This window comes from Brassica oleracea, chromosome C3 (assembly GCF_000695525.1).
Source record: "Brassica oleracea var. oleracea cultivar TO1000 chromosome C3, BOL, whole genome shotgun sequence".
In the NCBI taxonomy this organism is placed as follows: Eukaryota; Viridiplantae; Streptophyta; class Magnoliopsida; order Brassicales; family Brassicaceae; genus Brassica; species Brassica oleracea.
The window spans coordinates 6,292,792-6,313,625 of NC_027750.1; the positions used below are offsets into that span (position 1 = coordinate 6,292,792).

General features: G+C 39.1%; 4 protein-coding genes and 1 pseudogene across 4 annotated transcripts; 3 read left to right on the forward strand and 2 right to left on the reverse strand.

Annotated features, from left to right (window-relative positions):
- The first annotated feature begins 758 nt into the window (after window positions 1-758).
- LOC106329748 (cation/H(+) antiporter 24-like) lies at window positions 759-3,413 on the forward strand. Its single transcript, XM_013768395.1, has 2 exons — window positions 759-1,058; window positions 1,152-3,413. Exons 1-2 carry the CDS (start codon window positions 759-761, stop codon window positions 3,411-3,413), a joined length of 2,562 nt encoding a protein of 853 aa, XP_013623849.1.
- A 97-nt stretch (window positions 3,414-3,510) lies between these two features.
- Window positions 3,511-5,374, reverse strand: LOC106332424 (annotated as a pseudogene).
- Window positions 5,375-7,596: 2,222 nt separating this feature from the next.
- On the forward strand, window positions 7,597-8,508 carry LOC106333282 (SWR1 complex subunit 6-like). The gene is made up of 4 exons (XM_013771749.1): window positions 7,597-7,799; window positions 7,864-7,969; window positions 8,039-8,148; window positions 8,219-8,508. The coding sequence occupies exons 1-4, from the start codon at window positions 7,701-7,703 to the stop codon at window positions 8,420-8,422; spliced, it is 519 nt and encodes a 172-aa protein (XP_013627203.1). The 5' UTR covers window positions 7,597-7,700; the 3' UTR covers window positions 8,423-8,508.
- A 425-nt stretch (window positions 8,509-8,933) lies between these two features.
- LOC106335399 (exocyst complex component EXO70B1-like) lies at window positions 8,934-12,438 on the forward strand. Its single transcript, XM_013773916.1, has 2 exons — window positions 8,934-11,049; window positions 12,187-12,438. The coding sequence occupies exon 1, from the start codon at window positions 9,093-9,095 to the stop codon at window positions 10,944-10,946; it is 1,854 nt and encodes a 617-aa protein (XP_013629370.1). The 5' UTR covers window positions 8,934-9,092; the 3' UTR covers window positions 10,947-11,049; window positions 12,187-12,438.
- A 6,720-nt stretch (window positions 12,439-19,158) lies between these two features.
- On the reverse strand, window positions 19,159-20,652 carry LOC106328534 (40S ribosomal protein S4-2). Its single transcript, XM_013766995.1, has 4 exons — window positions 20,565-20,652; window positions 20,193-20,270; window positions 19,821-20,099; window positions 19,159-19,739 (listed from the first exon to the last, which is right to left on the reverse strand). Exons 1-4 carry the CDS (start codon window positions 20,565-20,567, stop codon window positions 19,311-19,313), a joined length of 789 nt encoding a protein of 262 aa, XP_013622449.1. The 5' UTR covers window positions 20,568-20,652; the 3' UTR covers window positions 19,159-19,310.
- Window positions 20,653-20,834: the final 182 nt, after the last annotated feature.

The following is a 20,834-nucleotide window of genomic DNA, read 5'->3' on the forward strand; positions in this document are numbered from 1 at the left end:
GAAACGGAGGGAATATGAGTTATGACAATAGAGTAATGTCATTTCAAAATATTATTTATGACAATAATGTTATATATATATATGTCTACGTGACTAGTCTGGACCACTTCTGTAAGGCCATAATATCCACGTATAACTCAAAAAAAAAGAAATAGAAAGGGCTATTGCATAATTAAGGATAAAGTGACATTTCCAAATATTAAACCTCACATGTTCCTTAACACTGTAAAAAGAAAAATAGAAACAAAGCCATGAAAGTTTGAATCTATTCAAATTTCATTTAGTTTCTCAGTTTCCTCAGCATTTCATATGAAAAGAAACATACTCTAATTTGTACTTTTTCAGAGTAGATATATTATTTGATATTTTTCTGACAAAAAGAAGAAAAGAAAGAAAAACATAAGTATATTGTTAATATATATATATATATATATATATATATATGTTAGAAAACAAATAAAAAATGCACTTCAATTCGATAGATTCTCTAACTATGCTACATACACATCATGAATGATAATACCATACGTTGTTTTTTCATATTAAAAATCTCACAGCGAAAAGAAAGAATAATACACTGAAGAAGAAAATAAAGAGTAAGCAAACACTAGAATTGTTCCCAAAATGACGCATGTCCACATCTCTTTCAAAAAAGAACATCAATCTTGGATCTAGTGTTTTCTCTCTCTGTCTCTCAATGATCAGTAGTGTCGTTACGCTTTAGATTAAACAAACCGTGATCTGCAAGAATAGTTTGCATGGTTAGGTATTTCCCCAACAACAATGACCAGATTCTCTTGCCAGTCCATCTCGGGTTCTGGCCGGAGAATCCAAACACCGGGGGTGAGGTTAGTACTCGAGCCTTCTCGGCCAGACTTCCAGTGGTGTGCCGACAGATTCACAGTAAGCAACCTTTTGGAATGTTCAGAGGCGAAAATGCTATGAACTATGCATTTTCGACATTTTTGCTCGAAGCAGTTATTATAATCTTTTTCATCAAAATTACTTGCTTCCTCCTTCGACCTCTACGTCAACCACGTATCGTCTGCGAGATCATTGTTCGTCACTAATTCCTCTTACTATAAAATTATTAAAATCTTGAATTTGTTAGAATATTAATAAAAGAATGGTTTGGTTTATGTTTTCTGAAGGGTGGAATGATGATAGGACCGTCGATGCTTGGAGGAAGCAGAAACTTCAACTACTACGTGTTCCCACCTATCTCAAACTACATATGCGCAAACTTGGGACTAATGGGCTTCTTTTACTTCTTCTTCATCACTGGGGCCAAGACCGATGTTACATCCGTTGCAAAGTCCCCAAGAAAGCACAAATACATCGCTGCCATAGGTGTTCTCATCCCTGCCCTCTGCGTTTGGGTTACTGGGATGGCAATGCGACATAAAATGGATAAGAACATGAGGAAGATCTCGTCTATTGGAGCTATTGCGTTTGGTTTGGCTTTTAGTTCTTTCCCTGTCATCTACACTATTTTAAGAGACATGAACCTTGTCAACTCAGAGGTGGGCAAGTTCGCCATGTCGGTGGCTCTCCTTGGAGATATGGCAGCGATCTTGGTGCTTACTTTCTTCGAAGCCATGATGCATGGTGACGGTGGAGGAGCCATGGCTATAGTATGGTACCTTGTATCGGTAGTGATCTTCAGTGGTTTTATGCTTTTAGTTGTGAGGGGAGCTCTTGAGTGGGTGGTCTCCCACACCCCAGAGGGGAAACTTGTGGACCAAAACTATATAGTCATGATTCTCATGGGTGTTCTTGTCGCTTGTTTTCTTACAGACATGCTTGGTTTGTCTATAGGCGTGGGACCTATCTGGCTAGGGTTGGTTGTCCCTCATGGCCCACCTTTGGGTTCCACGTTGGCTATCCGTAGCGAGACTTTCATACATGAGTTCTTGATGCCTTTTTCCTTTGGTTTAGTGGGTTTGAACACCAATGTATACTTACTTACCAACGATGTTTGGGACCAAGAGCTATCTCCCCTCGTCTACATGGTCATCGTTGGATTCATCACTAAGTTCATCGCTGTCGTCGCCGCTGCTGTCTTCTTTAAAGTCCCTACTAGAGATAGTCTCACGCTTGGTCTCATGATGAACTTGAGAGGCCAGATTGATATGTTACTCTACTTGCATTGGATAGACAAACGTATTGTTGGTTTAGCCGGTTTTACTATTTTGGTTTTGCAATCGCTTGTGATTACCGGTATATCGACGCCTCTTATCAGCTTCCTTTACGATCCAAACCGTCCTTACAGGATCAGCAAGCACCGCACCATCCAACACACTCCTCCTTCAACCGAGATGGGTTTGGTTCTTGCCGTGTCTGACTACGAAGCCTTGTCTGGATTAATCACTTTCCTAGACCTAGCTTATCCCACTACAAGTAGCCCGTTCTCTATATACGCTATTCAGTTAGTGGAACTTATGGGACGAGCTTCACCGGTTTTTATTGAAGAGAAAGACTTTGAGGAGGGGGAAGAAGAAGAGCATCATGAACGTATCCGAAGCAGACGTGTTGACCAAGTACAAAGCGCATTTAAGTTGTACCAAGAGAATAGAGATGAATGTGTAACGTTGCATGCCTACACTGCTCATGCTCCGAAGCGTTTAATGTACCAAGACATTTGCGAGCTAGCATTAGCCAAGAAAACAGCTTTCATTCTCTTACCTTATCAACAAGAGCGTCTTGACGATGCTGCACCAACGGAGTTACGCAACTCCGGGATGTTATCCGTGAACGCGGATGTCTTGGCGCACACGCCATGCTCGGTTTGTATTTATTACGACAAGAGACGGCTTAGAAACGCCGTGTTTCGGTCCTTAGATGACCAGCAGCATTCAACTTCTTTGAGCCGTGTGAGACAAGAAACGTACCGTTTTGTGGTTTTGTTCCTTGGAGGAGCTGATAATAGAGAAGCTCTCCATCTGGCCGACAGGATGACGGTAAACCCGGACATAACCTTGACGGTGATCAGGTTCTTGGCGTTCAACCACGAAGGAGAGGACGAGAAGGAGAAGAAGCTTGACGATGGGGTGGTGACGTGGTTTTGGGTCAAGAATGAAGGTAAAGATAGGGTTAGTTACAAGGAGGTTGTGGTCAAGAACGGTGCGGAGACGTTGGCTGCGATTCAAGCGATGAACGTTAACGACTATGATCTGTGGATAACGGGTAAGAGAGAAGGAATTAATCCAAAGATTTTAGAAGGGCTTGCAGAGTGGAGCGAGAATCATCAGCTTGGAGTCATTGGAGAAACTGTGGCTGGGAGTATATTTGCGTCGGATGGTTCGGTGTTAGTGGTGCAGCAACAGGTGAGGAACAGGAAGGGTGGGGATGCTTTCTTGAATGGCAAGTTTGATTACAAGAGTTTAGTGTCTTCTTGGTCGTGTTATAGATGATGATTTGTTAGATGGATTTTTACTTGGTTAGGTTTCTTTTTATTTTCATTAAACCTGAGTTGTGAAAGGATAGATGAAATGAAAAAGCTTTAGCGTTTATTTATGAATCAAAAACTGTTTTTTTTTTACTATGAGTTTTGAGGAATATTTAAATAAAAACGAATATAGTTTCATCTTAAACTCCAGCCTTTAGAACCTGTTGGATTTTACATGAACATACCCAGGCCATGGACTCGGAGTTGGAACCACTGGAAGAACTTCGAACTGAGACAATTTACATCGCCTTGAATATTTCACGAGTCGTTCCAAGACACAAGGCTTGTGCTGTTCTCCAGTAGACTCATCCAAACGTAGCACGAGCTTCTTGAGTTTCTTCGAGTTCTTCATAAAGTATCTAGCCAAACTCAGTTCAGTAGCAATCTCCGTGACCGGGGTTTCCATTTCGACAGATTCGAGAGACGATAACAAACAACGAGGCAGCACAGTGGAGAGTCTAGTACTCACTGCATATGGAGAATCAATAACCAATTCCTGCAAACACAAATCTGACAGAATTTAAATCCAGGACTAATCTCAGAACTTGAAAAGTTTTTAAGCCAAAATTGTTTACCAATTTCAAGTGTTTTAGATTGGGGCAGCTCTCAAGAACGATTGGCAATAGTTTAGGGGATGCGTTTAAGCACATAGCGGCACGCAAACGAGTCAAGTCATGAAGTTTGGGGATTGGGTAAATATATATAAACTGTAAGCAAAGAGAAGAGCATGCACAAACAAAGTGAGAATAAGGAATAATGGGAAAGTTCAAAAGCGTGTCATGAGTTTAAAAATACCTCCAGAGTTTTCCATGATATGGTCAAATCTTTAACACCTGAAAAATTCTTGACAAGATTGCAAATGATCTTCGTTTCCGACAAGTAATCACTCATCAGCTCAAACTCGACATCAATATCAACCTTGAAAGACTCAGCCTTACTGATTATCTCAAACCTTTTGAAATGGTAGTAATCCATGAGACTCAGATACTCGAGCTTCGGTGCATCAATCACAACCGAACGTCCACGAGCATAAAAAGGTTCCACTCGTCTCAAAGCGAAGCTTTTAAGCGACGGTGAGCAGACGCGTAACGCTACCACAGAATCATCTTTGCTAAGACATATTTTCAAATCTTCTAGAACGGGAGAGCAGGAGATGAGAGCCTCTGCAGCAGCGTCGCTAGGGAGAATAACGTCTTCCAAGAACATGATCTTGAGACAGGGCAAGGAGAGAGACACGAACTAGTCCAAGCTAACGTGATGGAGCTTTAAGCAGACCAATGCCTCACACGCAGAAAGCGTTAAGGGTGTCCGGATGACGTCATCAATGTCATCAATGGCACCAGGTCCAAACTTATTCTCGACTTGGAACTGGAAACGTTCAAGCTTCCGCATCATATCCAACACTCTATCGAGACACGGCTTGTAAAGATAAACCTTACTTTTAAAGCCATCGTAGTCAATGGTCAACTTGAACTCACGCAAGTAGTGCTCGCCTTGGAAAATCAGAAACTCGTGGATGAAATCGACACAGACTTGGTCGTTTGTGAAGTCAAAGGGTGTTTAGTTCTAACCTAGGAACCCATTTCCAGAGGTGTCTCCATCTAGAGGACAGAACACTTGTCCAAACCGCTTGCTCGGTGGTGAGGAAGCTGAGTATGTGACATAACAACGGTTCAGGTAAAAAGCTTATCCTATCTTCTCCTCTGATAACAGCTCGTTCTCCTTCTCGAACAGATCTAGACGAGACACCTAACCTGATACCATTAAAATCGAAACTTTCAACAGCACCACGATAAGATTGAGCAGAGTTAAGGAAGGAGAGAAGATCAGAGAGGAGCTTACCGCTTTTGGTACTTATAAAATTGCTTCATTGAAGCTCTCTTCTTCTTCGTCGTCGTCTTCTTCTTCTTTTTGTTCTTAAGGCCTCTTCCGTAATAAGTCTAAGGGCAACATTATCGGGCGGCCCTAAGCCCGTCTCTTATTGAATTTGGGCTGAAAAATAAATAAAAAAGAAAAGATTTCGATGGGTTCGGTCCTAAGCTAAGGAATTTTTGGACGCGTCCCGTGAGCAACGTGGCAGCGTAGGAGTGGGGGATGTATTCGAGGTTGAAGGAAGCCCTATTCGGCTTGTTTCTTCTTTCTTCTCGAAAATCAGTCGTCTTCTTCAATCTCCGATGGCGACACCGCGATCTCCGATGGCGACACCGCGATCTCCGAAAGCGAAGTAAAATCAAACCGAGAATCGCTCTCTTCCAAACCGTTGGCTAACTCCACCTGCGTCGGTTCGCTTCCGACGTGAGAGATTCATTGGCTAATTCAGTCCTTTCGACATTGTTGCAGAATCGACCCAATAAGGTATGTCTTTAACCTCTCTTGTAAGATTGAGAAACCGAGTAAGGCTGTGTAGATTCACTGGTTGTTTGATTTGAAATTATGTTTGATTTGATTTTGTCGTCTCTTGTGATATAGATTCTATGGTCGGTTCTTGTGATTGAAGTGGTGGTTTGGTATAGATATATAAAAAACGTATAGATTCACAAGATTCTATGGTTCTTTATGTTACATGCTTGCAAAATGTATGATTTATGTTTGGTTGTATGGTCGGCTCCAGTCTTGTGTAGATTTATGATGTTATGGTTGTTTCATGGTTGCAAAATGTCTGTTAAAATGTGAAGTATTTTTAACAAATTAGAATTAGAATTGTGGTTTACTTCTTCAATAGATTGCAATGAGGGAAATCGTTTATGTTGTTAATGTTACCTATATTAGCTGGATTGCAATGAGGCACTGTCGTCCTGAGTTGATAGCGTAGATAGGTTAGTAATAACTTCAGATTAGACATATCTTGTTTATGGTTAGTCTTTATGTGGAAAACTTAATACTCTTCACCTGCTAACTCCCATCTCATTCCCTTTAAATTTATACACTTCTTTCTCTCTTCTATCATCTCATATTCTACAACTCTCTCTCAAATCTTTATTTGTTATAACTCGTATGGATCCAAGAAACTATCAAACCCCGTCCTCTAGTTACGTGGACTGCTTAACAATCAAGATGGTAGTGGTCTGAATGAAAACTTTCCTTATCAAAGTTTTCATTCAAATGTTAACTATGGAGAATCTGAGATGCCTCCCTTCAGTTCACAACAAGCTAAACACACGCCAGTAGATACGCCAGTAGACACACCAGTAGAGCGTCATGTTAGACGCAAATGGAGCCCAGCTGATGATGAGGTTCTTATCTCTGCTTGGCTTAACACTTCGAAGGATGCCATAGTTGGAAATGACCAGAAGTTGGGGAAGTTCTGGAAGCGGGTTGGAGAGTATTTTGCAGAGAGTCCACATGGTCTAGAGGATGGTGAAAGGAGAGGGGATCTTACTTGTAAGAAGAGGTGGCACAGAATAAACGATCAGGTTACCAAGTTCTGTGGGGTATATAATGTTATTTGGTTCTATGTTATTTATCAATTAAATAAAATGTTTGTCTGATTTTATTTATGATGTTTTGTATAATTTGTTTAACAACTTTGGAATTTTCCTTCTGTTTTTTATTTTAATGTTATATGTATTTATATGTAATTTATGAATCATTGATTATTAAAAAAGTTAATTAATTTACTAAGGGACTTTTTAAAGTCCCACCAATAATCTAATTTTTAAGAAAAAACCCTTAATTTTGTCCTTAACTCCTAAGAGCCCAAAATCAAGGACTACCTATAATGTTGCTCCAATGAGTGAATAACCGGGTATCCGGATTAATACCGGGTCAGCTTGTATGGCTATGCTCAATTGGGCCTGGGTCAGCTTGTATGGCCTTTTTTCGTTCTAATCATATTAATGTCATTTTAAAAATAATTAGAGCCAGTATACACAATTTCGACCGTAATTAAAATCCACACCTCTGTCATTTTTCATTTTTTCTACAGTTAGTTTTGCGAAGATGACATGAACATAATTTTCAAAAAGAAAATGACATGCGCAATATTTAAAAGTCAAAAACAAAAATAAAAACCACAAATGTAATGAAAACGAAATATATAAACGAAACATTAGGCTTAGGCATGAGCATTTATAAGTAGGGAATATCTTTGTAAATTATTAAACTATAAGCCCAATGGGCCTTTATAGAATCTGAATCAAATTATTTGTGAGACCAGACCTAAAAGAGTCAGTCACCGTCGTCAATTCCACGCGAATACGCCGCCGCCGCAGCACTTCCACCGTCGCCGGTAATCTGCATCTTCTTGGCGGAAATGGAGGAAGAAATGGCGAATCGTCGAGTGTCGAGTCGGACTCGCAAGGTTGCTTCGAAGATGGCGGCGGCTCTTACAAGCACCGACAATCGAACGCAGGTGCGTTGTTTGATTTCGAAAAGAAAAAAGAACTTCAAATGTCTTTCTAATGGTTTAAATGTAGGCTGCGATTGCACGGCTGGAAGCTTTGGAGAACGATAATGGAGCTGTGGAGGTGGTTGATTTGAACGATGATGGAGAAGCCTCTCTTGACGAAGACGATGATCTCGGTGAATAAACTTATTTTCTCTCTCTGTGATCTGTAGTTCAAGTTTTAATCGTGTTTTGGTTTGTTGCAGGTTACGTGCAGAAGAAGCAACACAAGGGATCAAAGCGTAAAACTCGACAAGCAAAAGCTTTGGAGGCTCGTAAAGCTCATCATAAGTCCTTCACTGAGCTCTTGCAGGAGGTAAAAGTGATTAAAACTCTTTTGTTATTGTTTCTGCAGCTGAGCTCAGCTGATATGGTTTCTCTTTCAGGCGAATTTGGAATCTTTACCGTCGCATGTGCCCACTTACTTGAAAGCAGCCGTGGGACCTCCGAGTTCGTCTTCTCGTCGCCATTTCTGTACAGTCTGTGGGTACATTGCGGGATATAGTTGCTGCTTATGTGGGATGCGGTTTTGTTCTATTCGTTGTCAAAACATTCACAAGGATACTCGTTGTCAGAAGTTTGTTGCATAGGAATCGAGTAGCATTGTACTGAAACATCATCAGTCTCATTGTTTGTGTAATGAATGTGTTGTCAGATGAAATATCACGTTTCTCTCTAAAGTGTTCTTATGATTTTGGAGGATCGAACGTGGGACATCTGTTGTTTAAGCGTTTCCAGTAGCATTCTCTTAGATTCCCCAGCTCTGGAGAAATTCACTAAGGACTCTGTTGCGCCATGACTGTTTTACGTGCTGAATCTACTGTGCTCCATGTTTTCAGTGCTTCAAAGATGCGATGTCCAACCCCTTGATTCTTTGCTAAATTGCTTCTCCATAAGGTCCATAACCATTAGCAGCATATCTGATATTGCATTGCCCTCCATACCACAATCTTATTTTATCAAACCAGCCGGTTTACACCTACCCACAACCCGGTTGGAAACAATAGTAAGCTACCAATGACAGTGAAGTCACAAAGATATACTACACGCCCACGCCACTTTCGGACAAAAAGGCCAAGTCAAAGATAGCGTCTGTCTTGAGGGGTGTTTTGGTCATTGTACAACTTTCTATCCATCCAGTCTTTCTTCCTTCCTTCCTTGGAACTTTCTTCGTCTTCGATTCCTTGCTTCGCCCGTCGATCTCGCTTTGACTCAAGAAGATAAAGAAATCTCTCTACTGCTTCACACCTCTGTTCAAACATGGCAGAGAACGGCGAAGAAAAGCTACTCGCCGTAGCGCGCCGCATAGCCAAGACCCTCGGCCACAACGAGTCCATGGCCGACGACATCCTCCAGATCTTCTCCACCTTCGACGGCAGATTCTCCCGCGAGAAGCTCTCCGAGGACCAACCCTCAGAAGACGGATCCGGAGGAGTCGCCGCCCTCGAGCGAGCTCTGAACTCCCTAGACTCCCAGATCTCCCGCTTCGTCGCCTCCGATCAGCCGATCTGGTCCGATCCCGCCGACTCCGCCGCCTTCCTCGACTCCATCGACGAGCTCGTAACAATCACCAGAGAGTGGAGCCACGCGTCCTCAGAAAAGCCCATCGGCGCGTGCCTCTCACGCGCCGACGACATGATGCAGCAGGCCATGTTCCGCATCGAGGAAGAGTTCAGGTCTCTCATGGATCACGGCGCCGAGTCGTTCCCGGTGAGCCACCGTTTCGACGAATCGGAGGAGGAAGACGATTTTGATGATGGAGAAGAAGACTATGACGATTCTCAGATCCCAGTCGCGCAGCCACTAACTGACTACGACCTAATCATCGACGCGCTCTCTTCGGCCACGATCAACGACCTCCACGAGATAACTAAGCGCATGCTCGCCGCTGGATTCGGCAAATCGTGCTCCCACGTGTACAGTGGGTCCCGGAGAGAGTTTCTCGAAGAGAGCATGTCGAGGTTGGGCCTCCAGAAGCTGAGCATCGAAGACGTTCATAAGATGCAGTGGCAGGAGCTCGAGGATGAGATCGACCGTTGGATCAAAGCCGCCAACGTCGCTCTCCGCATCCTCTTCCCTAGCGAGCGCCGTCTCTGCGACCGTGTCTTCTTCGGCTTCTCCTCGGCTGCTGATCTCTCCTTCATGGAGGTTTGCCGCGGCTCAACGATTCAGCTCTTGAACTTCGCTGACGCTATAGCTATTGGAAGCAGGTCTCCAGAGAGGCTGTTTAAAGTGCTCGACGTGTTCGAGACGATGAGGGATTTGATGGTTGAGTTCGAGTCTGTGTTCTCTGATCAGTTTTGCTTGGTGCTTAGACACGAAGCTGTGACTATCTGGAAGCGGTTGGGGGAGGCGGTTAGAGGTATATTCATGGAGCTTGAGAATCTGATCCGGCGAGATCCGGCTAAGGCTGCTGTTCCGGGGGGTGGTCTGCATCCGATCACTCGGTACGTGATGAACTACCTCCGTGCGGCGTGCAGGTCTAGGCAAACTCTGGAGCAAGTGTTTGAGGAGAGCAATGGTGTGCCGTCGAAAGACTCGACTCTGTTGACTGTGCAGATGTCTTGGATCATGGAGCTTTTGGAGAGTAATCTCGAAGTTAAGTCCAAAGTGTATAAAGATCCGGCGTTGAGCTATGTGTTTCTGATGAACAACGGGAGATACATTGTTCAGAAAGTGAGAGACGGCGAGCTTGGAGTGCTTTTGGGAGAGGATTGGATTCGGAAACATAACGCTAAAGTGAAGCAATACCATACGAGTTATCAGAGAAGCTCGTGGAATAAGTTGCTTGGGTTGCTGAAGGTGGACAACTCGGCGGCGGGGATGAACGGGTTGGGGAAAACGATGAAGGAGAAGCTGAAGGAGTTTAATATGCAGTTTGATGAGGTGTGTAAAGCTCACTCGACTTGGGTTGTGTTTGACGAGCAGATGAGAGAGGAGCTGAGAACCTCGCTGGCTAGGCTGTTGTTGCCGGCGTACGGGAACTTTATTGGAAGGTTTCAGAATCTTGGAGATATAGGGAAAAATGCAGATAGGTACATCAAGTATGGTGTTGAGGATATTGAGGCGCGTGTTAACGAGTTGTTCAAAGGGACAACGACCGCAAGAAAATGAAGGTATAACAGAGATAGCTTCCACTTGTAAGATGTTTGTAAACGAACTACATGCTGATGACCAGCAGAGAGAGACTTGCAGGCTGGATTTGTAAAATGTATCGGTATGGACAGCTATGTTAGTGTTTGTGTTATGTTGTGTTGTATTTTTTTTTTTTTGTCACAGCTTATATTATAAAAGCTCAGAGAGCAACAAAGCCATGCTCGACGGTGGGATGATAATAAAAAGCATTACAAAACATTGAAAGATAGAGCTTTCAAGGGGCGAGTCAAGCTCAGCGGTATAAAGAGTCCCATGGAGAAACTTCATCTTTTTCCTAAAACGAACTGATAGTCGAAAACGACGTTGATACACCTGTAAGCAACGGTTGGAATGATGACCGACAAGAGCTTTTGGTGAGAAGCTCCATGACCGTATAGAAAACAAAGTCCTAACTGACTTGATTTGGCATTGACTAGAATAGATGGACTATGTGAATCCAGTAATGAGTAGATGACTATATCCACGACATTGAAAATATAATGAGGCTTGACGAGAACTTCTAAAGCAACGATGAGCAATGAGTTAAGACAAGAGCTTCTAGTTCCAGCATTACCGTGAAGGAACCATGAAGGTTTGGCCGAACAAACGCCAAATTGCCAGTCGTCGGACTCAAACAAGCTTTGAATGAACGAGCTAGAGTCGGGATTTTCAGATGGGCGAGCTTCTTGTGGTGATTGCATAGGAGAGGCGCGACTACGCAGCGGAGAGCTAGTCTCACGTCCGGTAGTGACTCGTCCAGGAGGCGGTGGCGTAGCAGGTATTAGATCTGGCTGGCGATGCATATAATCGAAGAGGTGAGAACGACCAGATCCGGTGAGGCTTCCCTCGAGCTGAGAAGCTCCGGCGTTTCTAACACCAAGAGGAGACGCAACAGGGACGAGAGGAAGTGTAGAGGAAACGGCGACGGCGTGGTGAAATCCGGTCCGGAAGGGAACATGGTGAGCGGAGGAGCGGTGTGAGGAGAGTAACATCAGGAGAAGAGTAACGTCTGGAGGGTCTGGTGGTTCCGGAGGGATGACGGGAGAGAGACCTTCAAACGGGACGTTCAAACACGACGACGGCGGCGGGTCTGGAGGGGGCCGAATACATGACGGAGGAGTAGTGACCATCATAGCCATGGAGAGGAGCATGGCTGCTTCAGAGGGAGGAGGAAGGAGCAGCGTGGCTGAAGCAGGGGAGATCCATCGGAGTCGCCTTGGTTTGGACAGCTATGTTAGTGTTTGTGTTATGTTGTGTTGTATTAAAAAGAAAAAATGGTCGAAGCCTATGGCGTGAATCCCGATACTCCCTTGATCATTTATAAGGGTTTAGAGTTGAAATCAAAGAGCAAAGTTTTTAGTGAATGTTGATCGATGTAAAGGCCTTTTAGCTTATATTCTTACATTTGCTGAAGGGAGGTGGGGGCATATTTTCAGCTGGAACCGAACAAATGATCTTCGTTTCTCCTCGAGATGTTCTAAACATGAAGCATCCAAATTGTTCATCTACATAAGTTCCATAACTTTAGGCTAGAAAAATAAAAGAGAAATCAGTGGCAAATATAAATGAATCAACACATACGATGGTAAAGAACTAAAGACGCTAGATGGTGCAGGCTTTATGATTGTAGCATGAACTTTTAGATTGTTGTTCTTAAACTATTTGAATTTTGTTAAACTTTATCTTCTGCTTGGAGTTGTTTCATAAAACAAATATAAAACTTTATCTTTGTTAGAAACTTGATTGTCTGTGCTTAATAGTAGAAATAAAATATAGTTAAAACTAAGACTAAATATATGATCATATCAAAATAAAAATATTTCATTTATTAAACTCTTCTAAAATTAAGACTACAAGATGTACATGTAAATTAACAAAAGAAACAAACAATTTCTAACTAATTAAGATGAACCATTATAATTAAAAATGAACAATTTAGAGCACCATCCATATGAATTATTTAGATAGATCACACTTTGATATCATTAGTTTTGTATTTGGCTTCATTTGTTAATTTGAATATCTCATATAAACTTTTCTTAGTCAAGGTCTCCTTAAAATTCTTGTGATTATTTACTGTGGTCTTGCCATTGATAAGAAGGGAATCAGAGAATCAATGCAGATATATTTTTAACTCATGTCACAAATCTATATGATACTGTTTGCGCAATACATGCACTAAAGACATAAAAAAATGGTGAAAAGGAGATCACAAAAGCGTTGATTGCACATTGGTCTAAATTATTAGTTAAAACTAAGTTTTCATCAATCTGAAAATTATATTTCATCTTTCCAATTTTTAATGTTTTTTAATCTTGTAGTTTTTTCGAGAAGATCTTGATTGATGGTTGAGCTTGTCGAACATATTTGATTTAATATCAGCCACGATAACAGCAGTGACCGATCACAGTAGTGACTCTTAGAAGCATGATGAAGCGAATGAAAAATCTTATTATTTTTATGTTTGACTGTTGAGTACTTTAATAATACCGGTAGGAATTATTTGATTTAAAATATTACCAATGAATATAATCTATATATAGTAAAAGATATGTATAAACTAGTAATGTTGATATATGCTCATATAAATCAATCGTATACTTAGTTCAAAAGAATAGTCAATTTAGATAATGAGACCATGTTTATTTTTGTTGAGTCTTTTTCCATATATCAACAAATTGTAGAATAATTTATTATTATTATTTGTTTAATTATCTTACAATCAAATCTTAATATTTGAGAAATATCTATTGATACTTTTACGCAAAATTCTTTGAAATAATTTATAGACATTTTCAGTTTTATATTCTAAATAAGAAGGTAAGATATAGCAAAAAAAAGATTATCTTTGATTTTGGATCTACATTAACAATTTGTATACAAAACTTTTCCATTTTCAATATATCTATCTTATAAAAACAGATTCACATTTGAAATTAACCTTGGTTATACATGGGATATTAAAGAAACTGAAATTTAAATTGATGTTTGTATGTTATTAAAGCTAATTTTGTTATTTGGTTCTAGATCATAAAACATGAAACTTTTGAAAAAAATTGAAATAAAATAAATAAAAATATTCTTAAATTTTTTCTAAAGATTTCATTTTAATAAAATCTTTTAGTATCTATTATATATATATATATATATGTGTATATTACTATAGTATTATATTTTTTTTTAATGTTTACTTATAATTAATTAGATAATTAATATAAATATTATAATAAATTAGTAATAATTCAACTAACATATAATGAAAAGTTAAAAATCTATGATATGCTAAATATACATTTCATGAAAGGAATTAACTCATTAAATCTCTACTATATAAAAGGAGCTAATTTGAAAGCCAAAGAAGGGTGCCACATAGGCAAAAAAATTTCTCACCAATCATTTTGCCATGTCATCACGGCCCAGCATTCATCTTGCAGCAAACAAAGGTTTAAACCCATTCTTATTATTTTTATATGGCTTCTCCCCAAAGATAATTTGGCATTGACATGTGTTTGAGAAGACTTCTTGCCATCTCCATTAAGGTTCGATTCCTTCTCTCGACCACGCCATTCTGCTGTGGCGTGTAAGGCGCAGTAAGATGTCTCCTTATCCCTGCTCCTTAATCACCCTTCAAGACGAAGCTTCGTGCATCCCTCCTAACCAACGATTCTGATGGCTCTTCAAGTAACCATCATTACCCACTCATTAGAAACGTCCAACTCTATGTGTTCCCTCCATCAGAATATTTATATCCCCATCAATCTCCTTTTCAGTCGCAAAATTTCATTTACCCATTCCTAATAATACCATGGCTACTCGACAGTAAGACACCACTGCCAATGCTCCTGCACTCTTCTTCAGTCAAGTGGCTGTCACAGGACCATCCACTTCGAAGATGATGTTTCTTCGTTCATGGGAAGCTTGCAACCATGCCAAAGGAGACATACTGTTTAGGTTTCTGATATAAACAATCCACTATTCATCGCTTATTATTATATGTTCACCATATAATAGGCATGCTTCTTCTATATATTGACGAAAATAGTACTTAGTACTTTGATCTTATCTATAAGGTACTGTGGCACAAGGTTTCATTGCTCAAAACCGTCTCGAGTGATATGAAAGTCGGCTCAAGCATGGCTCCATCTACACACTCCAACAGCAAGGCTATGTTCCGTGTAGCTGATCAGAAGCGTGTTATTTGCTTTACACACGACTCTGTCCTTTCAGGGCCTGAAGAAAATAGTCTCTCCAATTTTGTCAGACCGATTCAGAATGCACTCCTTTATAGATTTTGAAGCCAATTGTGATCTCAGAGGTGATCTTCATGGTGAGTTTAGCCCAGATCCCGTCAAAGGCTTGAGATCATGCTTCGTGCAGCTCAAGGATTGGCTTATTTGCATGAACTCCAGGTAAATCAACAAAGAATCTGGTTTTACAACATACCCTTTTCATTGTTTTATGCATTAACTAGATGCATGTCTCTTGACTAGGTAATATACGGAGACTTCAAATCATGATACGTTTTTTTCGATGATGATTTTAATCCAAAATAATCAGGCGTTGGTCTGGCTAAAAAAAGGTATTGGAGATAATACTCATTTTGTTACTACAGTAAGTAACATGTCTCGAAATAACGATGACATTATTTTTCCACGTAAGTTCCTCGTAAAATCGACGTAAATTTACGAGGATTGTTTTTCCTCTTTAACTTTCCTCGTTAAGCTTGTGTTTTCTCGTAGTGCATATAATAGGCATGCTTCTTCTATATATTGACGAAAATAGTACTTAGTACTTTGATCTTATCTATAAGGTACTGTGGCACAAGGTTTCATTGCTCAAAACCGTCTCGAGTGATATGAAAGTCGGCTCAAGCATGGCTCCATCTACACACTCCAACAGCAAGGCTATGTTCCGTGTAGCTGATCAGAAGCGTGTTATTTGCTTTACACACGACTCTGTCCTTTCAGGGCCTGAAGAAAATAGTCTCTCCAATTTTGTCAGACCGATTCAGAATGCACTCCTTTATAGATTTTGAAGCCAATTGTGATCTCAGAGGTGATCTTCATGGTGAGTTTAGCCCAGATCCCGTCAAAGGCTTGAGATCATGCTTCGTGCAGCTCAAGGATTGGCTTATTTGCATGAACTCCAGGTAAATCAACAAAGAATCTGGTTTTACAACAGACCCTTTTCATTGTTTTATGCATTAACTAGATGCATGTCTCTTGACCAGGTAATATACGGAGACTTCAAATCATGATACGTTTTTTTCGATGATGATTTTAATCCAAAATAATCAGGCGTTGGTCTGGCTAAAAAAAGGTATTGGAGATAATACTCATTTTGTTACTACAGTAAGTAACATGTCTCCCGTCTCTCTTACAAATTTAGAATATTATTAGTTACTTCTTCAACAAGTAACCAATTCACATTTTTCGTTTTTCATGATTCTCTCAAGAGAGTACCGGAAGAAACGACTATGCATCTCGGGCGTACGTAGAACCCGTCATCACAGGAACCACATCGATGTAAATATCTTTGGAATTGTTACGTACATGATTATTGCTGGTCTTCGCACACTCAAGCGAATGAAAAGATTCTTTTGGAAAGGATCAAACTATTTTGTGTTCATATATATTATATAAAGCTTTGTAATGATAGTTGACTTTGAATCTATGAAACAAGTATTTTTTTTTTGCTATGGTTAGCAGAGTGACTAAAGAGAAACCCAAACATCGCCTTTGTCGTTGAAAGTCTTCATATATATTATATAAAGCTTTGTAATGATAGTTGACTTTGAATCTATGAAACAAGTATTTTTTTTTTGCTATGGTTAGCAGAGTGGCTAAAGAGAAACCCAAACATCACCTTTGTCGTTGAAAGTCTTTGTAAGATCATTTCGGAATCAAATTCCGAAGATATGAAAAGTTCTATTGGAAAATTTACTAGAAGGGTTATGAGAGCAAAAATAATTATTTTCTATATTTAGAATAGTAGAGAATAATTATGGTTTTCTCTACGTTATTTTACAATACAAAACGATATGTTAAGTGTGCATTAATAAGGATATTGCATCAATTATTTCTCACCTAAACTCCCTATCTCATCTATTTATTTTGGGAGTGTTTCAAAAAGTCTGAAAGTCTCGCATCAAAAATTCTCAAATCAAAGAGTTTATATACTGTATTATAACCATTTGTTTTGGAAATAATTAAAGTACTGTTTTGAGCATTGAGACTCCCAAATGGTACTCATTTCGCCATCATACATACGGACATACCAATATGAAGATGTATATCTGAATATAAACGCTGCTAATCTTAACCAAAAACATAATACTTTTCTAATAAATATTTATTAATACAATAACATTTTTATAAAGATACACGCATCATTACCTTTTTTTAATTAAACTTTATTTTTTTTTCTATTTTTGGTACAAATGTTAAGAAATACAAAACTGTGTTTCCTACGAAGGTCGAAGAAATCAAACATATCTTATGTTTATGGAGAAATTTGAAATGTTCCAATTCTTAATCCAATTGTTTCTATATAAAACCAAATTCTAAATTTTGTGTCACAGCATTAAAGCAACTATAGATTTGATTTTCCGCTATAAAGACACTTACGCTGAATATATTCTCTAATCAAAATGAAACTTTTTTTAAATATAAATCAAAATGAAACTAATAAGTACATTCACATATAAATACGTCAATACTACTATACAAAATAAATATAATTAAAAATTATTATTAGTTGAATTTTAAACCACAAAAATGTAACTCCACCAAAAATACAATAATATGTTTTTTTATAATTATAGATTTATCCATATGGTTAAGTTACAATAAATTACGATTACATGCTTTTATAATGGTTTGAGAATATACTTTTACAACCACATACTACATTACTACACTATTATACAGAGAAAATAATTAAAAATATATAAATAATACACAATATAGTATTACATTTAATATATGTAAATCACACGTGCACCCATCAATACTTGAGCATCAAAATAAAAAAGCAAAATTATGTTAGTCACAAACATCCATCTTATTATATATATAAGTTAAAAGCCAACTTAAAATTAACATGTATAATATTTAATATAAAAGAATTGACATGAAATATATAATAACTATTCTAAAAGTAATATAAAATCTTAAATAACAAAAAATATTTTATAGAATGTAACTTTTTTTAAAAAGGGATTAATTCAAAGAATCATGTCTATTAAATTAATATAAATAGTACATAAAAAACATAATTATTTATATAAAATTAAATTGATACCGGTGCAAACTTATTGGAAAGCTAACATCAAACAATTAAAAAAACAAATTATAATTGAATCTAAACAACACTCAAAATTATTTCAATAAAATAGTGAATGTATTTATGTTGTACTATGACAAACTCTAAAATAGTTTGCATTATAGATTGTTTCGTTGATTTCAATTTTTCATACAACAAATTTCATTTTCAAAATTTACAGACCAATAATCCGCTCGTAGCGCGGACAAGAACCTAGTAAATAATAATAGCCATCGCTAAGCTATGCGTATGGCTGATTTTATATTTTTATATATGTTATACCTTCATTCAGTCGATATGTGCTAGATTTGGTTCTCCTAAGCATATGCTAGTTTTTAAGATAGACTTCTCTAGCTTTAGCCCTTCTCTCTTTGGTTTTGGACGAGTTAATTACACCTAAGAATAAACAAATTCCAAACTAATAAGCTTCAGTCATACCATACCAACTGTAGAGCAGGGAGTCTATAGCGAATTGCTTGGGCCTCAAGCTAACTCTACAAGTTAAAGAAGAAGAGATGCTCTCTGCTTCTATTCAAGTTAGCAACATCTCTCCCTCATTGTTCTGGTTACCAACATGATCATGTGATACAATGCGACCATCACTTTGATCCTTCTCTTTCTTTTCTTAAGCTTCTTCTCGTATCAAAACAATAAGGGTTTACGTGCTTTAACCTCTCATAGCAAAGTTAACACTGCTCAAGTGCCAGTCCCGTTCAAGGCATGTTCAATGTAAGTGATTCTATCATCATCGTTGTCACTGCTTTATTTGCAGGAGTAATGCCAGTTATTAAACAGACGTTAATTCCCTGTAGGACAATCGAATTCGCAACGGTTTATTCGACAAGAAATAAAAAATGCAATGAAAACAGAACAAAACTAAAGGCTGTGATGCTTTTATGTTTTTTTGTTGAATTCTTGAAACAGAGAAATTAACACAAGTTCCAAAACAAGAAGCAAAGCGAGTCTACGAAAACATAAGAAGTCTAAAAAGACATGATAACGAGCTGGAAAATAACAAAATCAAGCAGCCTGTTGACCAGCAAGCCTCTTCTTGGCCTCCTCAATGATGGTAAGCTTAATACCTTTACCCTTGGGAAGAGACACCCACGGCTTTGTTCCTTTGCCAAGGGTGAACACATTACCCAACCGTGTTGCAAACTCATGTCCCGTAGAGTCTTGGATGTGGATAGTCTCAAAGCTTCCCTTATGCTTCTCACGGTTCTTAATCACACCAACACGCCCCCTGTTTCTTCCTCCGGTAACCATCACAACATTGCCGACATCAAACTTGATGAACTCAACAATCTTGTTCTCCTCAAGATCGAGCTTGATGGTGTCGTTAGGCTTGATTAGCGGGTCAGGGTAACGGATGGTGCGACCATCGTATGTGTTGAGGTAAGGAATGCCCTTCTGTCCGACCTGGATAGTTCGAACCTTGCAAAGCTTAAACTGTAAAGAGAAACACATACATGTCAAGCATTACTCTAAACGATGATGACAACAGAGAGAGAGAGGGAGAAAGATCTAAACCTTGGCTTCCTCATCCCTGATGGAGTGAAGACGGAAACGACCCTTGGTGTCATAGAGAAGACGGAAGTTCTCGTTAGTCTTGGGGATAGAGATAACATCCATGAAACCAGCAGGGTAGGTCTTGTCGGTCCTGACTTTGCCGTCAACCTGAATATGCCTTTGCATCAAGATGGAGATGACTTCACGGTAGGTAAGAGCATACTTCAACCTGTTCCTAATGATAAGAACAAGAGGAAGGCACTCTCTAGACTTGTGTGGTCCAGAAGATGGCTTGGGGGCCTGTGTGGAACCAATACGAACAACGTTATTCAAAGCATATATATATACAGAATCAAAAAAAAACTGAGCAAATAAAGAGAGGAGAAAACATACAAAAGCACCACCAAGTTTGTCAAGCATCCAATGCTTAGGGGCATTGAGCCTCTTCAAATGCTTCTTTAAACCTCTCGCCTGTTTAATAATCGAACATAACATGTATGTTAGTGCTATATAAGTGATACTTCTCAGTGCTATATAAACATATATGTTAAAGAGTGATACAAATGACATTTTCAGTGCTATATAATCAATTACGACCTAGAGCAGCTACCACATCTGAGATCTAAGTAAGTCAGATCTAATAAATCCAATTGCTCTGAAGCTAAGCTAACGATTATCTAGCTCAGTAACACAAAGCTCCCAGCTCGATTATGAATCCCTAAATTAACAACAGGTAGAAAGAAAGAGAGTGGGAGGAAGACGAACCATGTGCGTAGCGCCGATACAGACGGCTTCTCTCGTTTAGCTCTGAACGAGTGGTGAAGGTTGTGAGAGAAGACGAGTAAAAACCCTAATTGTATTTAACTACCCTCTACACTGATGTTAGGATGTTTTGGGCTCTTAAAGATTCGGCCCATTAACTTCGTTTTTGTTAGGCCTTTTGATTAGTCCATTTTTCTATCAATTTGCAGGAAGAACACAACTTCAAAGTATATTAACACATTTAATATCTAAAATTTTATTTAAACAACTATA